The 22,959-nt window shown below is 37.9% G+C and overlaps 2 protein-coding genes across 4 annotated transcripts in view; one reads left to right on the top strand and one right to left on the bottom strand.

The window, feature by feature from the left end:
• LOC110114100 overlaps positions 1–1,761 on the top strand; it is a 40,050-nt gene extending 38,289 nt beyond the window's left edge. For 2 of the 3 annotated variants that reach the window (XM_020846875.2, XM_020846867.2), the window contains exon 14: positions 950–1,761. In XM_020846875.2, coding sequence (XP_020702534.1) covers positions 950–1,381 — 432 coding nt within the window. In that variant the 3' untranslated portion in view covers positions 1,382–1,761. The remainder of the gene's footprint in view (positions 1–949) is intronic. The other variant, XM_028700566.1, reaches the window with a different exon arrangement.
• Positions 1,762–10,986: 9,225 nt separating this feature from the next.
• LOC110114116 lies at positions 10,987–14,048 on the bottom strand. The gene is made up of 2 exons (XM_020846884.2): positions 11,646–14,048; positions 10,987–11,568 (listed from the first exon to the last, which is right to left on the bottom strand). The coding sequence occupies exons 1-2, from the start codon at positions 13,728–13,730 to the stop codon at positions 11,122–11,124; spliced, it is 2,532 nt and encodes an 843-aa protein (XP_020702543.1). The 5' UTR covers positions 13,731–14,048; the 3' UTR covers positions 10,987–11,121.
• Positions 14,049–22,959: the final 8,911 nt, after the last annotated feature.

Raw genomic sequence — 22,959 nt, 5'->3', positions numbered from 1 at the left:
GTGTTGGAGGGAGAAATGAAAAATAAATAAGTGAGATTTTTAATTAAATTTTTATGACAGGAGTGTCGGACATGTCTGCTTTTTATTATTTTTTTAATTGGACACATGACAGCTATATTTGACACATGTAGGATAGATGTCGAGCATGTGTCAATATCCAACATATGTCGAACATTGCATATCATCTTAATATATAATGTCGGAGTATCATTGACTTGAATTAAAGGTACAAATATGTTCTAAAAATTATCATCATCAAAGTGAACCTTAAATAGTTGAGATAAATCTAAGGACGAGGAAGATGATGAATATCATGATAAGCTGCCAATAATTGCACCATAATCGGTCATCTTATAGTTCTTTAGCTTTCTGAATTGTATTGGGTCGTTTTTCATTTTGATTTGGAGTTCATGTCTTTGAATCACATAAATAACCTCCATGCAATAATATGTAGGTAAGCTGTATGCATGAACACGACATACTTGGAATTGATGATCTAGATACATGTGATGTTTAGCTTTTTCATTATTCTTGAAACTTTTTAATATGAACACATGCATTGATGTTGTCGGTGCTAATTGCAACTTGGTCTCTCTTTTTTCTATTTTTATGTGTTTTTGTTTCTGGTAAAGCTGTTGGACAGATGAAAATTTCCAGTCCGATAGCAGTTTTTATGCATTTGTCTTCCAAATTTGGAAAAAAGAATGCTGAAAAATCATAGAAACTGCACCGTTTTTTTTTTTTTTTTTCTGTTTTGTAAAGTAGGAAAAAAGCACCACCAAACAAAGCCTGATAAGAATGTCATTAAAGACAAACAGAGCTCAAGTAGAGATCTCTTTTATTTGAATGTATCCTTGAAAATTATAATTGAGGCGCTCATTCGTCACTACTTAGATCTCTTTTGTTTGTATTTATTATTGAAATGCATTCGTTTTTTAACTCAATGCAGATGATTATGGAAGCAATAATTGAGTCCTTAAAAGATTTGAAACAACAAGGGCAAACCCAGGAAGACGAGCAATGCTCTGGGAGTTCCTCATTATTCGTTCCTCCAGCTTCTATTCCAGCATCAAATGAACTGTCAGATGCTGAGGGCTCCAGTTCCGCCATTACAAACATCAAAACATCTACAGAACCTGCTTTGGAGATGACAGAATCCGGCGAGACCGAGCCATTAATCTCTGAGAAATGTGCCTGTTCAAAGGACATTTCCGGCGATGATAAGAGTTCTGCAGGTGGAAGTAGCTCAGGCCAAGACACTGAGATGGCAGCTGGTACGCGGGCCACCTTGGTGGTGCAAAAGAATCCAACAAACCCGGCAAGCAATGTCATGGAAGGATTGGCCCAACGGTGGGGTAATCTATTCAGAAACAGTAGATAATACCTGCTGATTTTGTCAAAGTTTTATTAATTGCTTACGTTCTTGGTGACATTTTTTCTTCTTGTCGGAGTCTTTTGAAGTCTGAGGCGCTGCTTTTGCTGCAAATTCTTGATGTCGCGTGTGTTTTTTGTAAAGGAAAAAAAGATGGGGTCCGTTTTTTTTTTTTTTTTTTTTTGTATATATACCATAGCCATTATTGGGTGCTTGACATGTTTTGAGTTTTCTGGTATCGCTTGAATTTCTGAACGTCTGGAATCCAAGTCCTTGATTCATCCCATCCTATCTTGTGTGCGGATTTGGATCACAGTAAACTGTTGTATGGTTGTACTTCCGTTCATCAACATGCATATATGATGAAATAATTCGGTGTATCGCATGAACTACGTGTGTAGAGTAACGAAGTACATAGCTTATACTCATGACTGTTATCTGCTTCTAATAATTTTTTTCATGTGATGTGGATTATCAAGCTGGAATATTCGGCTATCGCACATTGGGAAGCATGCTTCGACAGACATGCAATGATGATAATGTATATCAATAGCGGTTAAATAGTGGATTGTTCCTCCTGAATATCTCAAAGAAAGCTTCTTTGTAGTCTTTGTAGGAGGCTTTAACTTGACTTCAATAAGAAAGAGCTTCACACAACGGCCTTCTGTAGGATGATTTTCCTGCTCCCCACTCTTCTATAATATACTATGTATCTTTTTTTATGGTACACACTAAGGCTAAGTAAGACAATAGTATATAGTAATATAGAAATAAAAAATTTTGGAAGCTCATTTCAAGCCGGGTTTCTAAGTTATAGTGATTTATTTTTTTGATAGAAGCTCGAGAAGCAGCACAATACTAGCGAAGTATTCTCCTGAAAGAAAAAAAAAACTATCATACTCTAGATCGGAATCATGGAGAAGTATTGCTTGATCATTTCTAACAATTTAAACCTTTTATGAATCGTTTTATGCAAAAAAAAAAAAAATTTTTTTTTTTTTGATACATTACATTATTTCCATTACTCATCTTTTGCGTATTTTGGTGTTTCTAATTGCCCACTTCTTTTTTATAGATACCCAGTATAGTTATAAATATAGTTGATCTTTTGCACCCACTTTAAGATAGGAAGACTAATAAAAGAATCTCAATTTTGTATGTTTTAAAAAGTATTGGAATTTTGATTGTTATTCTTAGTATTATTAGTATTTGAAAACATCTTCTTATAATCAAAAGAAAAATCATTGTATTTTGATTTGTTTCATCAATTTCTTTTTGTTCTTGATTTATTTCATTGTTGTAAATGGATTTATTAAATATCTTATTTGTCAAAGAAAAGTTGTGCATTTATCTTAGAAATGGTGGTACATAGCAATCACTTGCTTATCAAAGAAATCAAATTTCGCACTATATACTCTCCTGTTTGTTAGCATAAATCTATGTTTTAGCATTCATCTAAATCTTTCAGTTATATTCATATGGTACTTCCTCACATTTGGTAGATTATAATTTCCTATAATATTATTATATGTAGGTCCTTTATATTTTTTATAATCGTATAGGTTGGCAAGGGGGCCTATGGACGAAGTGGTGGGGTATCGGGATTTTCCAATAATTTGGCACAATGTGTTCCACTTGGCACATGAATTTCAGAGAATTATCATTAGAATATATATATATATATATATATATATATATATATTGACATTTAGATCAATTAAGATAAATTTGTACATATGATATATGCAAAATTTAAATTCAATACCTTTTAGTTAATATTTTTTTTTCTGCGTGCATTTTCAATGTGACGCATTGAGAAACTCCTTCCTCCTACCTGGCAAAAATATCATATTCTTATATGTCTTAACAAGGAATGCATCTGACGTATGATGTCATTTTTGGTAAAGAATATAATGACATATATTGGCCGTTAGGTTCTCCTCAATAACTTCAATCTTCATGCCTTCCTATTTCAGCATATATTGTCTTCATAATGTTAATTAGCAGTGTCAGGATTCCTACCATTTCCATAACACTCCTTTGTAGAAATTTCCAACCTGCCTTGTTCAAACATGCTCCATCCCTGTAAGAGGGAATCATCATAACTACACCGTGTGTGTCCCATAATATGTAGTCTTTTATGTCTAACCAAGAAGGATCCGGCCATCTTCTCTAATGCATCATCAGTGGAATGCGCTAAACATTCCTTTAATTTAGTGCTTCCCTCCATAATCAAGCTTTTCAAAGATTTTTTTTCTTTCTAATACATTGCACAAGAAAATAAAACAACCACAGGAAGATATGTAGAAGAAGTGGAGAATGTAGGGAACCAGCTACGTATATTAATTTATAGGCGATGTCCATCAGGTTCCATGATCAATTATGAGTTAGTAAGAAAATAATGAATACCTTTATTTGACATTAATAATAGATTTGACAATACAAATTTATTATATCGAAATATATAGGATAGGCTGATTTGAATATGCTGAGTTAAGACACTAGTTGATTTGACATTACATCTTAATTTGACACCACAGGCTGATTTGACCACACTTGCTGAGTTGAGAATAGTAATTGATTTGATAATATATCCTGATATTACAACACAGGCTGATTTGACAAAATATGCTGAGTTGATAACACTAGGTAATTTAACAATACATCATGATTTGACAAGACATGTTGATTTGAGAACACATGCTAATTTCATAATGGATGATGATTATTATTATGTACCATAATTATTTTGTAACTGATTTTCTTACAAATTTGAATGATTTGCTTAATTTAATATTCTTTTGTGTAACTAAAATTCTTATTAAATGTTATAAATCATATAATATTATTTAGTTTTAATTAAATTTTCTTTTTGCATTTAGTTTATTTTCTTCTATAATATTTAAATTTTAAAAAATTATATTTTAGAATATTAGATTTCTTATATAATGAATAACATATTAATAAGTTATAAATTCAAAATGAACATATCAGTGAAAATAGGAAACAGAGAATAAGTGAAATTACTTTTATTAGTGTAATATGGTTTCTTAAGAAAACAAGTTTATTTTCAAGTAATAGGAAAAATTAAGATTTTATATGACTATTCATATTAATGTTGACATTACGCAAATATTGTGATTACAATTTGAAAAAAAAAATTGATTACAGATATGGAAGATTAGGGTGGCCGATCTCACCATCTTCATCGAGCTTAAAAAGCGTCAGAACCTTAGCCTCATGTAGCAGAAGATACTGACATTTCGAGCATCACTGCATTAGGCGATACCCATAAAGAAGCTGCTTTGGATAAGGTATAAATTATTATTTCAGTTATATGCGTGCTCTTACTTATGGTTTATGAGATGATAATAATTTAATTTAAATTCATAGGCTTCAGTGTTACTAAGGGATGCACACCTACACATGACACGAGAGTGTTTGATTGTATGCTGAAGATTTATTTATGGATTACATGTCATAAGAATGGATCTTATCTGGCACATACTTTATGTTAGAATGGACCATTATCTGATCACTGCGCTTGTTGCCCATGATTGGATGATTCCTCATGCTAGACTGCTCAGACTCTCATGTCTTGTTATAGTACCTACCACTTATGAAAGATTTGATGCAGTTCAGTATGATGTCACTGGGCAGTTCATGTGATGCCCCAAGATCTAACTTGGAAAGAATGTCAATCAATTTTCCAAACAATTTACCAGAGTTATCTAAAACCTTCAATTAAGCAGTCTATCAAACATCTATAAAATTTAAAACATCAATATACAAGTCAATTCATATCTCAAAAGTCATGTACAATACTCAGGAACTACACTACAATCACCAGTACTGAAATCTATCCTGAGTACAAAACATCACCCTATAAGATGTGCAGGTATTGCTCGGACTTAAGGTGGATGGGGATGCCATGGTTGGGCCACCTGTTGTGGGACATAGTCTACGATGGGAGACCTAGCATGATTATTATGATGAGTTGCTCGGTGCTCCCCCATATCTAGAGGTTGTATACCACCATCACACATATCATAATATCTAGGCTACATTTGGTATGGGGCATTCGCATATCAACTAGATGATACAACCGCACTAGTTGTTATGAACCTTCTACAAAGAGTCATATGATGAATTGGATGCTAATGTGTTCATGCAGCATATTAAAGCATATATTTTATACATGATTGGATGATTCCTCATGCTAGACTGCTCAGACTCTCATGTCTTGTTATAGTACCTACCACTTATGAAAGATTTGATGCAGTTAAGTACGATGTCACTGGGCAGTTCAGTCCTCTCAAACATGTATAGAGAACTATCTTTGGGGATGAAGCCCACAAGATTACATTTTTTTTGGATGTTTGGCATTACTTTAGGTTTGGTCGTGGGAGAAACTACATCTTGGTAGACTAATACTTCGAGGGCCCGCTTTCCTCGATATTATTGGAAAACATCTTGGTTACAGGCATAATTTCTTGTTATATTAAAGTGAATCACATGTCATTATATATTCATTTGTTATAACATATCAGCATCATTTTACATACATGTGGGGGGAGGATCGTTTGCGATAGGTCACAAATGGGAACTTATTAATTTATCGGGAAGAGCTAGATTTTTAAATTGAATAAGAAACTCATTCGACCAAACATTATTTGAACAGGTCCCAATGATACAATATAGTGATGAACTTCTTGCGAGGCTACCTCCTATATACCAGGAGTCCTCAGAGATATACAGGGCACGGGTGCCATTGAATTATTGGAGATGGGTTGAGTGGCACATGGTTGATCGGGTGATGCACCAATTTAGGGGTATTCAATCCACAGATATACAACCCATTGAAAGGACCTTCAAGCGAGTTGATGGCCGTGGCAGAGTTGATGTTGATTGGACAAAGTATCATATGGATTACATTTCTCTGTATAATAATAAGCGCGAACATATCATTTCAATTATTCCACCTGAGAGAAATAGAAGATAGGAGTTATCTATATACATGAGATGGTATCGGTCGTGGGCTTCCCTATATATATTGAATATTCCACAACAACCTCCACAGACATTCTACCTGAGGTCATCAGGAGAGCGATTGATGGTAAGTATGTTTGATTCATATACTCAATTTATTTATTTACTCATGTTTTGTACTAATATTGCACTGCCAAAAAAATAAGCTGATTGCATCAAGCATAACAAATGTATCACTCACAGATTCACTGATTATCATGGTGAAAGTGTAAGAACTATATAGTAGACACATGATGATTGTGATGAGTTGTACTCCATGCTAGAGGTTTCATAATTTATTTACTATAATTTTCTTGATTCTGGTGAGGAGCATGAGAGAAAATAGTCCAACAAAGCTCATGATAAGGATCATATGTCAAGGCAGTCAAATCAGATGCTCCACCCATGATGATGGGAGAGAGCAGCCATGCAAGAAAGACATATGAACCAGTAAGATAGTCAATATATGTTGGGTATGGAGACTTTGTTGTGTCATCACAATTTGCTGCAGGACTTCCTAGCATGATGAGGGTGGCAAGGTTTGTCAGAGGCAGGACCATTAAGATAATATTGGAATTAATATGATTTTTATTTAGGTAGTAGTGCTCCTGCACACCAGATAGATACACTAGCATCACAACAAAAGTCGCTATACACATCTGATTTACAGATCCCCGCATGGATGAATCTATTCGGACTGCCCCACTCTCCTACACATCAGGATAAGCTCCTACACCATACTCAACATACACAAATCACTGCAGACTTGGGTGAACAAAGTAGAGATACTATTGAGACCCAATTATATCTTAGGAGAAACCGACCACCTGATAAGTACACACCGGGTAGTACAGCCATCCCTAAACATAAGAAGTAGTAGGGTAGAAGATTAATATCATGTTTATAATGGTGTTGTAATCAGATCACTCTTCTTATTTTTGTGATATGAACTTATATTTTATTTTTTGTTAATTGAGTAGCATAATATGATGAAAATTCAATATATTTTTAAATAATACTTTTTTAATTGTTATATTTGAATATTGAATTAATTTTTCTTAGATTACTGCTTAAAAGACTAAAATAATATATGAACTAATGATCAGAAAATATAAACTAAAGAATCATAACTGCTCATCTGAAATATATAATTTTTTTAATGAAGAAGCGCATGAAATGGATTACATAATAAATTAAAATACATAGACACGCTAATTCATACTAAATTAAAAAAAAAAAAAACTTTGGTCCAGAAAATATAAAAGAAGGTGATGAAGATAACATTTAGATAATAAAACATATGTACTAATTCCTAAGTAGCACATGCATATGTGATTGGAGCTATGTTCGTGTTGGACAACATTTCATATCGACGTCGAACTCATATTGCAGGTCTTGCTAGTCCTCAACATTAAAGAACTATCTAGGCTAACCATTAGGTAATACCTCATTCATCTGATCTTTATAAAAAATTCATAATGAACTGATCAAATCTCGAACACCAACTACGATATAAAATGACTTGCTGAATATCAAGGTGATTACGATCAATATCTGGCGGTGAATGATCGCCATCTCGGTGGCATTTCATCTCATGGTATCACATCTGTAAGTAATGAGGGCTGATAAGGTGACCATTCATCTCGCCGAACCTAATTTGAAGAGATTTCCAATTGGCGACATTTAAAAAAATCTTTTGTCTTGTAAAATTTGACCTGGTCAACTCAGCATGCATATTCCAGAGGAAATCTTCTTCATCTTCTGACCATTCATGGACGCAATACCTAAAGATCTCATTTGCATTCACCTTTTGCTCCAATGGAGTGTCACTGACTTGTGCTATACAAGTATGAATCCTTCGACTTGCATCATCAAATCTCAGTGGCGGAGCTAGAAATTTTATTCAGGGGGGTCTAAATTAAAATAGTTATGTTTGTCATCTCATTATCGGTGTCAAGAGAGCTATAAGATTAAAATTAAAAAAAGCAAATAACATGGTCCTTAGAACTTAGAAGGCATAAATATCTGCCATGTGTAGGGGTACAACCGAGTCAAGCCGGCTCGCGAGCTGGCTTGGGCTCGACGAGTCGAACTCAAACACGAGTTCTAGCTCAACGACTAATCGAGATCGAGCTCGAACACTTGACTGCTCGACTCGATAGCTCGTCGAGTAGCCCGAACACGAGAGCGGGAGCGGACTTCGCCGTCAGAGCGGCCGGGTCGGGGTTGCAAGCTTCGCTACAAGAGCGGGAGTGTGAACGGGCTTCGCCAGGAAAGCGGGATGCGGCAGTGGGCTTCACTGCGAGAGCAAGAGGGGGCTTTGCCGTGAGAGTAATTAATTAGATCATTAGCATTGCAAAAATAATTAAATAATTGTGTAATAATTTAATATTTAATAATTATTATTAGATAATAAATAGTTAATTAACTGATTAATTTGGTAATAAAATCATATTTAAATACTTAAATATTTTAAATAATAATTAATAAAATACCACAACAACTATGGATCAAAATCTCTTTTCATTATTCCATTCACAAAAGTCATTCCTCTATCCCTCTTTCTCTCTCTCTCTCTCAATATTTTATCCCATAAGTCTTTCTCTCTCTATACCTGAAGCATTGCATTGGCTAGGTAGAAGGTGGATTGAAAATGCATGATATCTACGTTCGCGACAGCGTATGAGATGGGTGGGGTGCTACTGTCAAGTTTTTATTTTTTTTCTGACGAAATTTAGTTAGAATATTTCAGTTTGATTAGTAATATATTAAAAGATTGATGTATATATTTTTTACTAATGATATCAAATAAATATAATAAAATATTAATATATTAAAGCTTTAAATTACCTTATTAAAATTTGATGAGAATAGCTTAACTTAAATTTCTAAATTCATTAATATTGATATATCATCAAAAAATTATCCTGATCTGGCACGAATCTCGTTGCAAAATCAAGTTGGAAACTTCTGAAATTAAAATTGGGATCATCCGAGCTCCAATTTCAGCAACTTACAGTCGAACTGAGCGTCTCAGAAATACAAACCCAACGACACCAAATTCGACTCAATCCGAGCCCAAATGAGTCCAAATCAAGGATCTGAAACACTATTAGAAGGTTTGAACCATTATTGGAAGATCACTGAATTCTGATATCACTAAGGCATACAAATGTCCATCAAACGGTCCATGATCAAGGGATTCAACATCGGCCGTCCATCCAACCATTACCCATTGGAAGATCACTGAATTCTGATATCACTAAGGCATACAAATGTCCATCAATCGGTCCATGATCAAGGGATTCAACATCGGCCGTCCATCCAACCATTACCCATTTACCCTTGATCTCTCACCTATTTACGAGTCATGTCACTCCAGAAATCTATAAATAGACCCCTCATTTCTCTTGAAAGGGGACCCAAGCAAGAAAAATAAGAGAGGAAGGAAAAGAGAATAGAAGAATGATAGGAGGGAAGAAACTCCTCCTCGACTACCGCCCGGAATTCTGCCTGACTTCCAAGTGGCGCCGGAATTCTGCCCGACTTCCAAATGACTATGGAATTCCGCCCGACTTCCATGAGATGCTGGAATTCTGCCCAAGTGATGTCAAAGTTCTGTCTAACTTTCAAGTGACGCCGGAGTTCCACCCGATCTCCAAATGACGCCGGAATTCTGTCTAATCTCCAAATGACTCTGGAGTTTTGCCCGAATACCATCTAACGTCGGAGTTCTCCCCGGCCACCGACTGACGTCGGACTTCTACCTAACGTTGGACCTCCGCTGGTTGCCAGATTTCTGCCCAATACCGGACTTCTGTCGGTTGTCAGATTTTTGCCATACATCTATCTGATGTTAGATTTCTGCCCATTGTTGGACTTTTACCTGACACAGTCCTTCCGACCAACGTAGCTCGCCGACTACGGTCCTTCTGGCTTACGTCGTCCACCGACTAAAGTCCTTCTGACCTCCATCGCCCACCAACTACGGTCCTTCTGGCTTACGTCGTCCACCGACTACAGCCTTCTAACCTCCATCGCCCGCCAACTACGGTCCTTCTAACTTACGTCGTTCATCGACTACAGTCCTTCTAACCTCAATCGCCCGCCGACTACGATCCTTCTGATTTACGTCGTCCATCAACTACAGTCCTTCCGACCTCTGTCGCCGGCCGACTACAGTCATTCTGACTTATGTCGCCCACCGACTACAGTCTTTCCGACCAAACAAACACATCAACAGTGATACTTTGTATTTCCATCATGTATTTCATATAATACACATCAAGCCAAAGACCTTCCCCATAAGGAAGGGCCTCAATTGTAATCGACTGCAAATAATAGTGGATTCATTCAAACTGGACTAAGCCCTGTAGTTTTTCCACTTTTTAGGGGTTTTTCACATAAAAATCTTGGTGTCTCTAATAAATGCTACACTCTCTCTTATCTAATTGTGTGCCAAATTTTCGTACAACGCTAAGACGCTAAACTTATATTTCTCTACCGCCGCGAATATCCTAAGACGCAACAAATACTAATAAAAAATAAATTCAGATAAAAAAAATATTTATAAAAAATCAAATAAATTCAACAATCCTCCATTTATTTTACTTCCAAACACTCCGTTCAATTACAATCTCAAAAAAAAAAAAAATGTAAATATAATAATAAAAAATTATGAAGAACAAATGTAAATATAATATACATATTCACAGAATCCATCAAGTTTCTGAGTTTCTACCCAAAAGGTCCAGCGCTGTGTCTACCAAAGAGGAAATCGTTACCTCATGGCGGCCCAATCCCACGCTCCCTGAGAAGACATTGAAGCACTCCAATTCCGATGTAGTGTCAGCGACTCGCATCAGAACTTGCTCCATTCCCGAATCCCTGAACAATTCAATGTACTTGTCCTCATATTCCATCAGAGTTGCAGCGAGTCCGATCACAAATCTCCTCATTCTGGGAACCTTGCTCTCTGGATTCTCGTATCTTCGCAGAATCTCCACCAGCTTTTCAACAAAGTTTTCATCTTTGATTCCAGCTCTTTCAATTTCATTCCTGCCATCTTCCGGATTTCCGAGTTTCAGTATTTGCAGAGCAAGTCCGATCGACACCTCCAAAAGCTTCTCCTTTTCATTCTCCTTCTCTTCCATTATCGTCTTCAATACCTATCCACAGTTTTTAATTTTTCAGTTTCGATCACATCGGCAGGTTAAGGAGCAATGAGAGATTAGAAGTGTATTACCATGGGCATTGCTTCTGCGATTATCTGGAGCCTGTCGGATCGCTCTGGGGCAGAGTAAGCGCAAAGGCCTCGCAATATCCTTGCTGCATTCACCCTCAGCGCCGGATCGCCGAGGGCGGCGACTAGCTTGGCAACCACATCGTCTCCCTCCCTCAGCATCCTCTCGCAGTTCCTCCTGCTCTCGAGTATCAGCATCGCCAATGCCTCTCCTGCCTCGTTACATACCACCCCCACCTCCTCCGTCACTATCGGCCGGAAAAATGCAGCAAGAATTAGCCGGATCATGCTCCCTGTCGCCCCTATCTTCTCTCTTGCTTCCTCATTCATGCCCAAACTGGTCAGTATCTCTACCCCTAGCATCTGAAGCTTCAGATGGCTCTCCCCGTATTGCAGTAGTTCCCTGATGTTACTCACCGAATACACAATCTCTGAGATATCTCTTCGCAGTATTTTACCCGTCTCCCCCGTTGCACAAACTAGAATCTTCATCACTTGCAACGCGCGGCGCACCGTCTTGACCCGTGACTCCGGCGCGCGATCATCGCGCAGCAGCGCCGAACCGGCGCTTGTTAGATCGATGATCCGCGCGAGCAGGCCCCGCGCATTCCCGATCTTAAAACAATTGTCATGATCCCTCGCCAGTCGCTTCAAAATTAAAAGCCCGAGCAGGTTGAAGGCGGAGAATTCATAGTTCTCCTTGTCGACCACGACCGCCCTCGGCGATGCTTCGTAGGGTCTCCCGTTCGTGCTTCCCCCGCCTGTCTGCAGCAGAGAAGCGATAGACTCCATGGCCCCCGGAATGGCAGCCACCCGTAGCGCTTGCTGCTTTTTTGAAGCCAGCTTCGACACGATTTCGGATGCCGAGCGCCGGATATCTTCTTCTGCCGGGTCTTTCCAGTTGAGCATCTCGATCAGTCGCTCGATGACTGGGGTGGAGCTTCCGATTTTGCGGAGCGTGTCTCCGGCGAACCGCTTGTTTTCGACGAACCGTTGGAGGATCCTTGCGCCAATGATCTGCTCATCGGGTGAGTCGGAATCGAGGAGCTCCTCGGCGAAGGAGACAAGGTCCATCTTCAAACCGTCGAAGATGCTGCCATCGATGCACTTCGAGTAGGCGTCGTAGAAAAAACGACGGAGAGAAACCATCCCGATAGGACCGAGGTCACAATCCTCGCATACCCGTTCGACCAATTTCCCTTGCTCGATTCTCCAAGTCCAATAGCCCTTTTCCAGGAGGAACATGAGGGCCTCAGCGAGCGCAAGACTGTAGAAGACATTGAGGGCAGATTTCTCATTTACCTGCGCATCATCACCGTAATCCTGCTGGCCTATTCGCATCAAGGAAAGTGCTGCACAGGCAGCTGCTGCAATGATTTGCAGCCAGTAGAGCAAAAGGCTGATGTTCTTCGAAACAAAAACCCAGTCGGAGTAAGGTAAGAGGGGGACGTCGGCGGGGAGCCAAGTTCGCTTTGGCTGTGATAAGGATGCTAACCCATTCAGTTGGTGCATGTTAAAGGCAAGCCGGCGGCTGGGCCGCGCAGCGAAAGATAGGGGCCGCATAGCAGCGCGAACAAGGCGGCGCGGCATGGAAAGATGGGATTGGATGCGGCGGCGGGAGGTGGCGGCGGGGAGGGTGCGTGTTGATAGATGTTGCCATTCGAGCTCACGGCTACGGCTAAAGAGGCGGGCAGCTTCGACGACAAGAATGGCTGTGACGAACCAGAAGTCTTTGGCTTTAAGAGCGGAGGCGAAGCCACCAAGGAGGACGACGGTGGCCCAAACAAAAGCTAGTTGACCGAGGCCGCACGCTGTCTTTTCAATGATGGCGAGGCGGAGGGCGAAGAGAGTCAGCTTCTTCTCCGGTGCATCGAGGGAGCTGTGGCGGGGGATGCTGCGGCTGCGGCCTGAGGGGGTCTGGTCACTGAGCTCGCGCTGCGGCTCAAAGACTGTGGAGCCCCAGCTGCCGCTGCCGCTGCCACTGCCGCTGTTGTTTCCTCCATTAGGGCGGCTTACTACCTCCAACTGGATGATGTTAGTGTTCTCAACATCCCCATCTTTCTTCTCCAGTAACCTCTCGCTCTTCATCTCTTTCTTTTTTCTTTCCTTTGATCAAACGTGGAAGCCATGATCAGCATATTTATGATGGTTGGAACAACTTGGAAGGGAAATTTAAGAAGCACTGAGTTGAGTTCTCGCAGGGGAAAATTAGTCGAAGAAGACGGGGAACAAGTCCTCGGTGGCAAGTGATGAGAAGGTAGAAACTTCATCAAACTTCAAAATACGTTTTTGTTTATTTAATTATTCAGTCATGTTGCTTGTGATCCTCTTCGGGTCATTTTCTCTGCATTGGCTTATTCTAAAAGACGTGGTTGGAACAGCCGGATTTGTTTATCTTCTTCTCGTGCCGTCTTGATTCCTTGAGTTGACTGCCTCCTTGCTTTCATTTTCTTGTCATTTTGGAGCTTAATCTACTCTCTTTTCCCCTCTTTTATTAGCTGAACGACTTGCATAATACCTTTAGCAGCTTTTCTAGATCTTGACCAGTAGAAGTTTGCCCGCGGTGATTTGTATTTTTTTTTTTTTTTTTTTTTTTTTTTTTTTTTTTGAGGTATTCAGGCCCAATTCACACACATCATCCATCACATACTTAAAATTCGAATTCAAAAACTTTAATTGATAGTCAAAGCTCCCAATTAACATAGTAAGATGAGCAGTATTGTCGTTGAAGTTTGTGGATAAGTAATTAACTCATTCTTTTAATAATTTAGGTGCATCATGTCTGCGTTTGATAGTCCGCATTGAAAAATTATTATGTGCGGACACTGGATAGTCCGGAAGCCAATCAGAACGTGTCATGTCATCATAGGCGGATCCACATTGGCCTAAGGGTGGGCAAATGCCCACCCTCAAATTTTTTTTTTTTAATATTTAGAGGGAATTTTTTAGAATATTTTGGTTATTTTGCACATTTTGCCCCCTCTAAAACAATTTTGTTGTCCTAATTTTATCAATCCTAAGCATCTTTGCCCATCCCTCAAAAAAAAAATTTGTTTTGCCCACCCTAAAAAAAGGAGCTGGATCCGCCCCTGCATGTCACCCGGTATATAGTAGTACCGAGTAAAAAATGATGTAATGTATTCTGATTGATCTTTAAACGTCGTCGAGAATCCGCACAGAATCATTTTGCCCGCGTTTGATGGTGTTTACTAATAGGTGTTGCAGAAATCATTATTTTTTTGTTAAGGTGACGGTGAGCGTAAATCACACATAGATTAAAATAAAAATATGAGATTTTATGTGATTTATAAATCTCTATTAGAAGCTTCTGGTCCCTCTTACTATCTGCTCTATATTCAGGTTATTTTTTTTTTATTTTTTTAATAAATAAATATTTTATTCTTTTAATATTCTTGATTAAAGTTTTATAATTGTTTAAATTCCAAGTCGTTTTTAGATGACTTAGACATGGCTGCAGGCATATTAAATGGTAGTTGGAACAGCTTGGAAGGGAAATTTAAAAAGGCACAAAATTGAATTTTTGCAAAGAAAATTTAGGGATTGTTTTGTTTTGGATAACTATATAGTGTTTTATAAGTCAGTTGTAAAGTTGATGTGGGGAAATAATTTTACTATTTTAATAGTAAAAAATACCTTTCATTCATAGAAATAAAAAAAAAAATTAAAATATATTTATAATTAATTAACTCTTATATAACATTTTCTATAACATTTATGAAAGTATATCTAACCATTTTAAAATTTATCATCAAACTTTCATTAAAATATTTTAATATATACATGTAGAGAGAGAGAATTTCAAATTGAATCTAATTTTATAAATAAATAGATAACGCTACTACAGGTGGATGGCAGCAATATGTAACATGTGAGGAAGAGTAGTGGGCTTAATTTGCCCACTTGTCCTGTGCTGGGGTTGACAAGTTAGATTAATATGAGTCGTACAAGCTACCATTAATGAGTTCTATATGCCTGTATTTATGGACTGAACCACAAGTAATTATTCGGAGATCAGAACATGTCACATCATCTGATACATAATTATATCGAGCACTAGTATCAAACAAAAAAAAAATAATATGATGTTTTCTGATTGATCTCCGGATGACGTCCAATATCCGCATAGAATAATTTCACCTAAATGACAATCCCACAAAAAAAAAAAAAAAACACTTTGCCAAATGCGTTTAACTAATCAGCTCATAGCTACATGTGCAAAGCAGGTTTTCATATATAATATAATAAAACATTCCCATAGATGTATTCGAATAAAACACTCGATATAGTACAATAAAATGAAATATTTAGTATAGCAACAAAAGATACTTCTTAACAGTTTATCTTTGCAAGCCAACATACTTGTTGAAATCTGCAATAGACGTTAACCTGCAGAAGAGAAAACAAAGAAACTTGTAGCTCTCTATATATTTACATGTAGCTCATGATTACACTGTAAAGTAAGTGGACACATGGACGGTACAGATTTGACCGTTAATGATCAATGGTGAGAAATCTTTGCACGATTAGGTCTAGGAAAACTACAGCACATGGAGGCATGATGAAAAGTGGAATGCTTAATACTTATAGGTTTGCTTAATATCTCCCCTCAAGCTAACCGGAGCTGCATAAATGGTTAGCTTGGTTCTCAACTGAGCAAACCGAGGAATAGAAAGAGATTTTTTAAATAAATCAGCTAACTGATCTTGAGTGTAAATATGACAAATTTTTAAGACTTGATTTTTAATGCAATCCCTAACAAAATGAAAATCAATTTTTATATGCTTAGTTCTAGCATGAAAAATGGGGTTGTTAGCCAGTGTTATAGCAGATATGTTATCGCAGAAAAGAACTGTAGGTTGAGAAATAGAGATATTGAACTCATGTAATAACCGACGAAGCTAGATGAGATCAGTGGCAGCGGTGGCAAGAGCACGATACTCGGCCTCAGTGGATGATCGAGCTACATTTTTCTGCTTCTTGACAAACCAAGAAATAAGAGTGTCTCCAAGAAACGTGCAATATCCAGAAGTAGATTTGCGATAAGTCAGATCACCAGCCCAATTGGAATCGGAGTAAGCAGTTACCTCAAGTAAGCCAGAAAAAATTGGAAGGCCGAATGATAAAGTGCATTTTATATAACGAAGAAGTCGTTTAAGTAGTTTGAAATCATCTACAAGCGGTTGATGCATATGTTGACATAACTTGTTAACTATATACGCAATGTCAGGACGAGTTATTGTTAAGTATTGCAAAGAGCCAACCAAATGTCGAAATTGGTCAACATCAATAGAAGCCAAAACACAGTCCGAAACAGAGAGAACTTTTGAAGGAATAGGAGATCCGATTGGTTTGCAATCCATCATTCCAGCACGGTTCAAAATATCAAGCGCATGGGTAGACTGTGATAAATGCAAGCCATCAGAAGTTGTAAGGATTTGCATACCCAAAAAGTAGGAAATTGACCCAAATTCTTCATGTGAAATTCAGCTGACAAACCTAGTAAAAGGTTTTCAGTCGTGGGGTCCTGATTCCCAGTCAATAATATATCATCTACATACACAAGGATGTATATAGTAACAGAATCCTTGCAATATAATAAAAGTGACGGATCAGCTGTACTATGAGTGAAGCCATAGTTTAAAATGTATGTTGAGAAAGTTTCAAACCACTTCCTGGGAGATTGCTTTAAATCATATATGAATTTTTGCAATAAGCAAACATGTTTAGGATATAAAGGGTCCACAAAACCTTGAGGTTGATTCATGAAACACTACAGAAAAACGCCAAAATCCGGCGGTTAGCCTAAATTAACCGGCGGTTTTTTCCGTTACCGGCGGCTTTACAGCGGTTTTTTTGCCGCCGGAAAAAATCGCGTAGGAAACTAGTACCGGTGGTTTTTTACCGGCGGTTTTCCGGCGGCGCCGACATCCGGTGTCAACCGGTTTTTTGACCGGCGGTTTTCCGGCCGTGACGCCGCCGGTTATTTGACCGACGGCCTACCGGCGGTCGTTTTACCGACGGTTCTCCGGCAGTTTAGTTTTTCATCGTTTGCTTTTAAAATCGCCGGCCTTCGCCGGTAGACCGCCGGTTATTTTACCGGCAATAGCCGGCGGTCTACCTGTCGGTATTACCGACGCTCAAAACCGTCGGATGTCCACTGCTGAACCGCCAGTGGCCGTCGGAAACCGCCGGTAATAAACCGGCGGTTTAATGCCATTACCGGCGGCTGATTATTGGCCGTCCGGTATCGTAGTTTCCGGCGGCCAAACCACCGGTTAGCCGCCGGAAACCTGTAGCACCTGCAAAAAAAATTGACAGCATCCCCTCTATTCGAGGGAGGTTCACCCTAAAGTCTAAACCTGTAGAAAGAGCAATATATGTTGGGCAACACGCCCCTATATTCATCACAATCATATGTTGGGCAACACGCCGCTATATTCATCACAATCATAAATTATAAATACAATCACAAGCTCATCATAACATTACAATCACAGTTCACAAGTAAGTTCATGATAATATTATAATCACAAGTTCTAATTAATACAATCATCAAACATAAAATAGATCTAATCATCATCTGTATCCTCACTGTCTGCAGATGGCTGCTCCTGTTGGTCCTTCTTCCTCTGTTTTTCAGCTCTGTAGGATTGCAACTCTGCTTGCATTTCATTCTGAACCTTTCTCATTTCTTCAATCTCTCTAGATTGAACCCTTTTCATCTCTCAATCTCTCTAGTAAGAAGAATTTGCCACTTGGAGGTCACAGCAACTTTGAGTAAAATTTGGATTGTAGGGAGCTTGGCCACCGGACCAAATGTATCTTCATAATCTAATCCATATTGTTGATGGCATCCTTGTGCAATAAGGTGAGCTTTATGACGGGCAATAGAACCATCCGAATTTAACTTAGTTTTGTAAATCCATTTGCAGCCCAAAACATTTTGATCAGGTGTAAAGGAATAAGCTTCCAAGTTCCTTGTTGTTGTAGAGCTTGCGAATTCTTGAGATATAGCCTTTCGCCAACAATTATTTTTAATAGCCTGAGAATAGCATGTAAGATCCAAGAGAATATTAGCATGACTCATACTAATAATATGCTGCGGTTTCAAATTACCAGTCCTCGATCTCGTAAGCATTGGATGATTATGAATTTCAAGAACTGAAGGATGTATTTAAGGAGCTAGCGGATGAGTCTCGGCCATATACTGGACTGAAGAAGATGGGAAATTTTCTGGAGTAGGTGGGAGAATTGTGGATGGATGTGATATTGATAAATCTGGGAACGTCGAGCGAACAGCATGTATAGAAGGAGCAGACACTTTAACCATAGTGGGAACTAAAGTCAAAGGAAGAGGATATGTAGATGTTTTTGCTGGAACAAGATCAGATTTTTCACTCTGAAAAGGAAAAACATGTTCAATGAATTTAAAATGTCGTGAGACAAAAACTTTGCTAGAGGAAATGTGATAACAAATGTAACCTTTTGTGGAAGAAGGATAGCCAAGAAACACACAGGGAAGAGGTTTAGGATGGAATTAGGAGATGAAATTCTGTGGTAGAAAAGGGTAACACAGGCAACCGAAAATGCGAAGCGAGCTATAATCCGATTGTTTGTTATAAAGCATATGAAATGGATAGTACAACTTATTTGAAATGGATGGCAGGAGATTGATAAGATGTACCGCAGTTTGAACAGCATGCAACCAGAATTTTTGAGGAAGGTTAGCATGAAATAAAAGAGCACGTGTAGTCTCTATAATATGCCGATGCTTCCTTTTAGCTAACCCATTTTGTTCTGAGGTATAAGGACATGTTAGTTGGTGAATAATTCCAGCTTTGGCAAGTAGCAATTGAAATTGTTTAGAGACATATTCACCGCCACTGTCAGATTGAAAAAAACTTAATTTTAGCATCGAATTGGCGTTCAACTAATTATTGAAAGTTAGCAAAAATTAACGGTACATCAGATTTAGCAGTTAAAGGAAATAACCAACAGAAGCGAAAAAAATCATCAACAAGGATGATATAATATTTATAACCTTGTAAGGACAAAGTAGGGGAAGGACCTCATACATCACTGTGAATTTACTGAAGAACAGTGTTAGAATGAGGCATAGAAGGACTGAAAGAAAGCTTATGACTCTTTGCAAAATCACAAGCATTATAATTAAAAGACGAAGATAAGAAAGGGACATAGGAGAAAATAAACTTTTGCAATTTAAGTAAGACCAGATAGGAAGGATGTCCGAGACGCCGATGCCAAAGAGACTTCGTGGTAGAAACAACAACCATTGCAGTGTTGGAAGCAACAGGTTTAGTGGAGATTGGATAGAGTCCACGACGAGCTGGGCCTTAAAGAAGGATTTGATTGATCTTCGTATCCTTAATAGTATAACCAGAGGAATCAAATAAAATTGAACAATCATTGTCAGTGATTAGTTTGTGTAGAGAAAGAAGATTATGATGAAGGGTGGGAAAAAAGTGAAGAGAGTTGAGTTGAAGCTTACGATAAGGAGTGTGTAATAGTCCTTTACCAGTTTGCGTAATAGGAAGTTGATCACCATTCCCAATCATGACTTGTTGCTGGCCAGTATAATTCTGCGGCTCATATAGTTGGGTAATATCAAGCATTAAGTGAGATGTAGCACCGGTGTCTAAAAGCCACTCGGTTGGCTGATTGTATGTTGTAGCAGTATTCGCCTGAATTGGAGGGGGCAGAGAAAAATCAGCTCTATACCAACATTTGTATGCCGAATGACCTGTTTTACCGTAAATCTGGCAATCCACTGTGGGATTTGAATTTGGTCCAGATCGAGATGAACCTCTTCCTTGAGTCGATCGTGCACCAAAACGACCATGATAACCACGGCCACGTGCTCTACCATGCTGAGCATACATAGTAGGAATATTTTATGACGGAGATGATAAAGACAACTCACGAACATACTCATCAGCAAGGTTCAACTCTTCACTGCACAACAGTGAGTAAAAATCATCTAAAATAATAGGATTTAAATTCGTTCGAACGACAATTTTAAATACTTGATATTGGCTCAACAATCCATTGAGAGTGTAATAGATAATGTCCTCCGATGGTAACGACAAACCAGAAGCTCCAATTTCGTCGACTTTACTTTTAATTTTAGATAAGTATTGCATTATACTCTTATCCTTCATTGTAATATGATGTAGCTCATTTTTAAGTTGAAGGATGCGTGATCTATTGGTGGATTGCAATCGGCACTCAATAGTCTCCCAAATTTCAGAACACGAGTTCAGATTTAAAAAAATAAGGAAGAAAGGTTTGGGAAATGGTTGAATAAAGCATTGCAGCCAAATTCTGATCCACAAGAAGCCAAGTACAATAATCACTGTTTAACTACATATTACCATATTCTGATTGGACAATTTTAGGAGGTTTAGATGTAGAGCCATCCAAGTAGCCATCAAAGCCATTTACGGTGAAAAAATTGAGTATCTGTGATTTCCACAAGGGATAGTTATCGGTAGTGACCTGAATGTTGAGAACTGATTTAACATTCGTCATGAGAAACTTCAACTGAGAAGGAATTGGTGTGTTTGCCATTTTTACGATTTTGGCTCCTGTAACAGAGGTAGAAGTAGGAGAACTTGTTGATGAAGCCATCTAGGTTGAGAAAGAAAATCAGAGAAATCGACAAGGGTTGACAGTCGTTCAGAAAAAATGAGCAAAAAAATTTGGCTTTGATACCATGTTAAAATCTGCAATAGGCGTTAACCTGCAGAAGAGAAAACAAAGAAAAGCAGAGAGGAAGAAGAAGCTGATTACGTGAAATTCATCCCCTCCTCTTTCATTACTGTAGCTCTCTATATATTTACATGTAGCTCATGATTACACTGTAAAGTAAGTGGACACATGGACGGTCCAGATTTGACCGTTAATGATCAATGGTGAGAAATCTTTGCACGATCAGGTCTAGGAAAACTACAGCACATGGGATGATGAAAAATGGGATGCTTAATACTTATAGGTTTGCTTAATAATACTTAGGGGGTCATTGAGTAGTTTAGCTCTTTTAATTTGAGTTTAAACTTAATTAATTGAACTCAATTCTATTACTCACGAGGTAAATCATTTATGATGAAAGAAAAAGTTTATATATTTTAAATTAAAATAATTATTATAATAAAATGATAATGAGAAATGTTTTCTTATTGTTTTCTAAAAACAATTTTTAATGCAAAAATTTCTAATTCTAAAAATTTTTATTAAAAAAATTGTCCCAAATAAAACCTAAGACTTAAGTTTTGTTTGGGACGGCTTTTTTACTGCTTTCTAAAGCAGTTTTTTAGTATCAAAATTTTATTTTTTATACTAAAAAAATGATTTAAGAAATGATTTAAGAAGCAATAAAGAGCCTTCTCAAACGAAGTCTTATATTACCACTGTTTTTTCACTACTTTCAATAAAATTCTATATTAAAAATATGTTTTCTACAACAACTTTAAAAAAAATTACTTTCTAACAACAACTCTATAATCACCTTTGTAAAAAAATTATATTCATCCCAAAAAATCTTAAATTTATAATAAAATAATAAATCAAATCTTACATGTGCAATGAAAATGAAAGCAATATCACTCAAATTAATGCTAAGGCATGACGAGTAGCCTACCGATCACATCAAAATAATCTTTATCAGAACATTCACAACAAAGAAAGCCAAAAAGGTTAAATTTCCATTTAATTCTTCAATCCTCCTCCCTGCGCTTCTCAATTGGTTCAGAATTTTATTGTTGGCTATCAGTGGGCTCTCGAGCATATTAGGCAGATGGTCACTTCGATTCCTATTTTGGAGCATCCGGCTGTTGCCTGAGATGGCTCTAATCTTCTTTTTTTTGGGACATTTAGGCCATTTAAGGCAAACACGCACACACAACGTATACACAAAGACTCAAATCCAAAACCTCTTAGTTGGAAGCCTAAGCTCTCAACCAACAGGCCAAGTTGAGTTGTGTAACCTTCCTGTTTTTAAGTTCTTCACATCCCATTTTAATGAACATTTTGAGGAGGTGCCTTGGTTTAAATATGTCTGGCACAAGCAGCACTCCTTGTGGTATTCTGTTTATGTCTGGAAGGCGGTTCTTGGGAAGCTTAAAACATCAGATTTACTTATTCGAAGGTCTATTGATATTCAGCCGGAGTGCTGTTTTTGCCAGGCTACTTTTGAATCTCACTACCATATCTTTTTTGAATGTGACTTCCCATTTTTGGTGATCTAATCCTCTTGTCTCTTTTGGATTCATTCTTGATA

Source organism: Dendrobium catenatum, unplaced genomic scaffold (genome assembly GCF_001605985.2).
Source record: "Dendrobium catenatum unplaced genomic scaffold, ASM160598v2 fragScaff_scaffold_1557, whole genome shotgun sequence".
NCBI lineage: Eukaryota > Viridiplantae > Streptophyta > Magnoliopsida > Asparagales > Orchidaceae > Dendrobium > Dendrobium catenatum.
The sequence above is the reverse complement of the archived record's forward strand: the minus strand, read 5'-3'. Positions and strand labels throughout refer to the sequence as shown.

Coding starts and splice junctions, on each gene's coding strand:
- LOC110114116 (XM_020846884.2), bottom strand. CDS start 13,730: ATGAAGAGCGAGAGGTTACTGGAGAAGAAAGATGGGGATGTTGAGAAC. Junction 11,569..11,645: donor TCGCAGAAGCAATGCCCATG/GTAATACACTTC, acceptor AACTGTGGATAG/GTATTGAAGACGATAATGGA.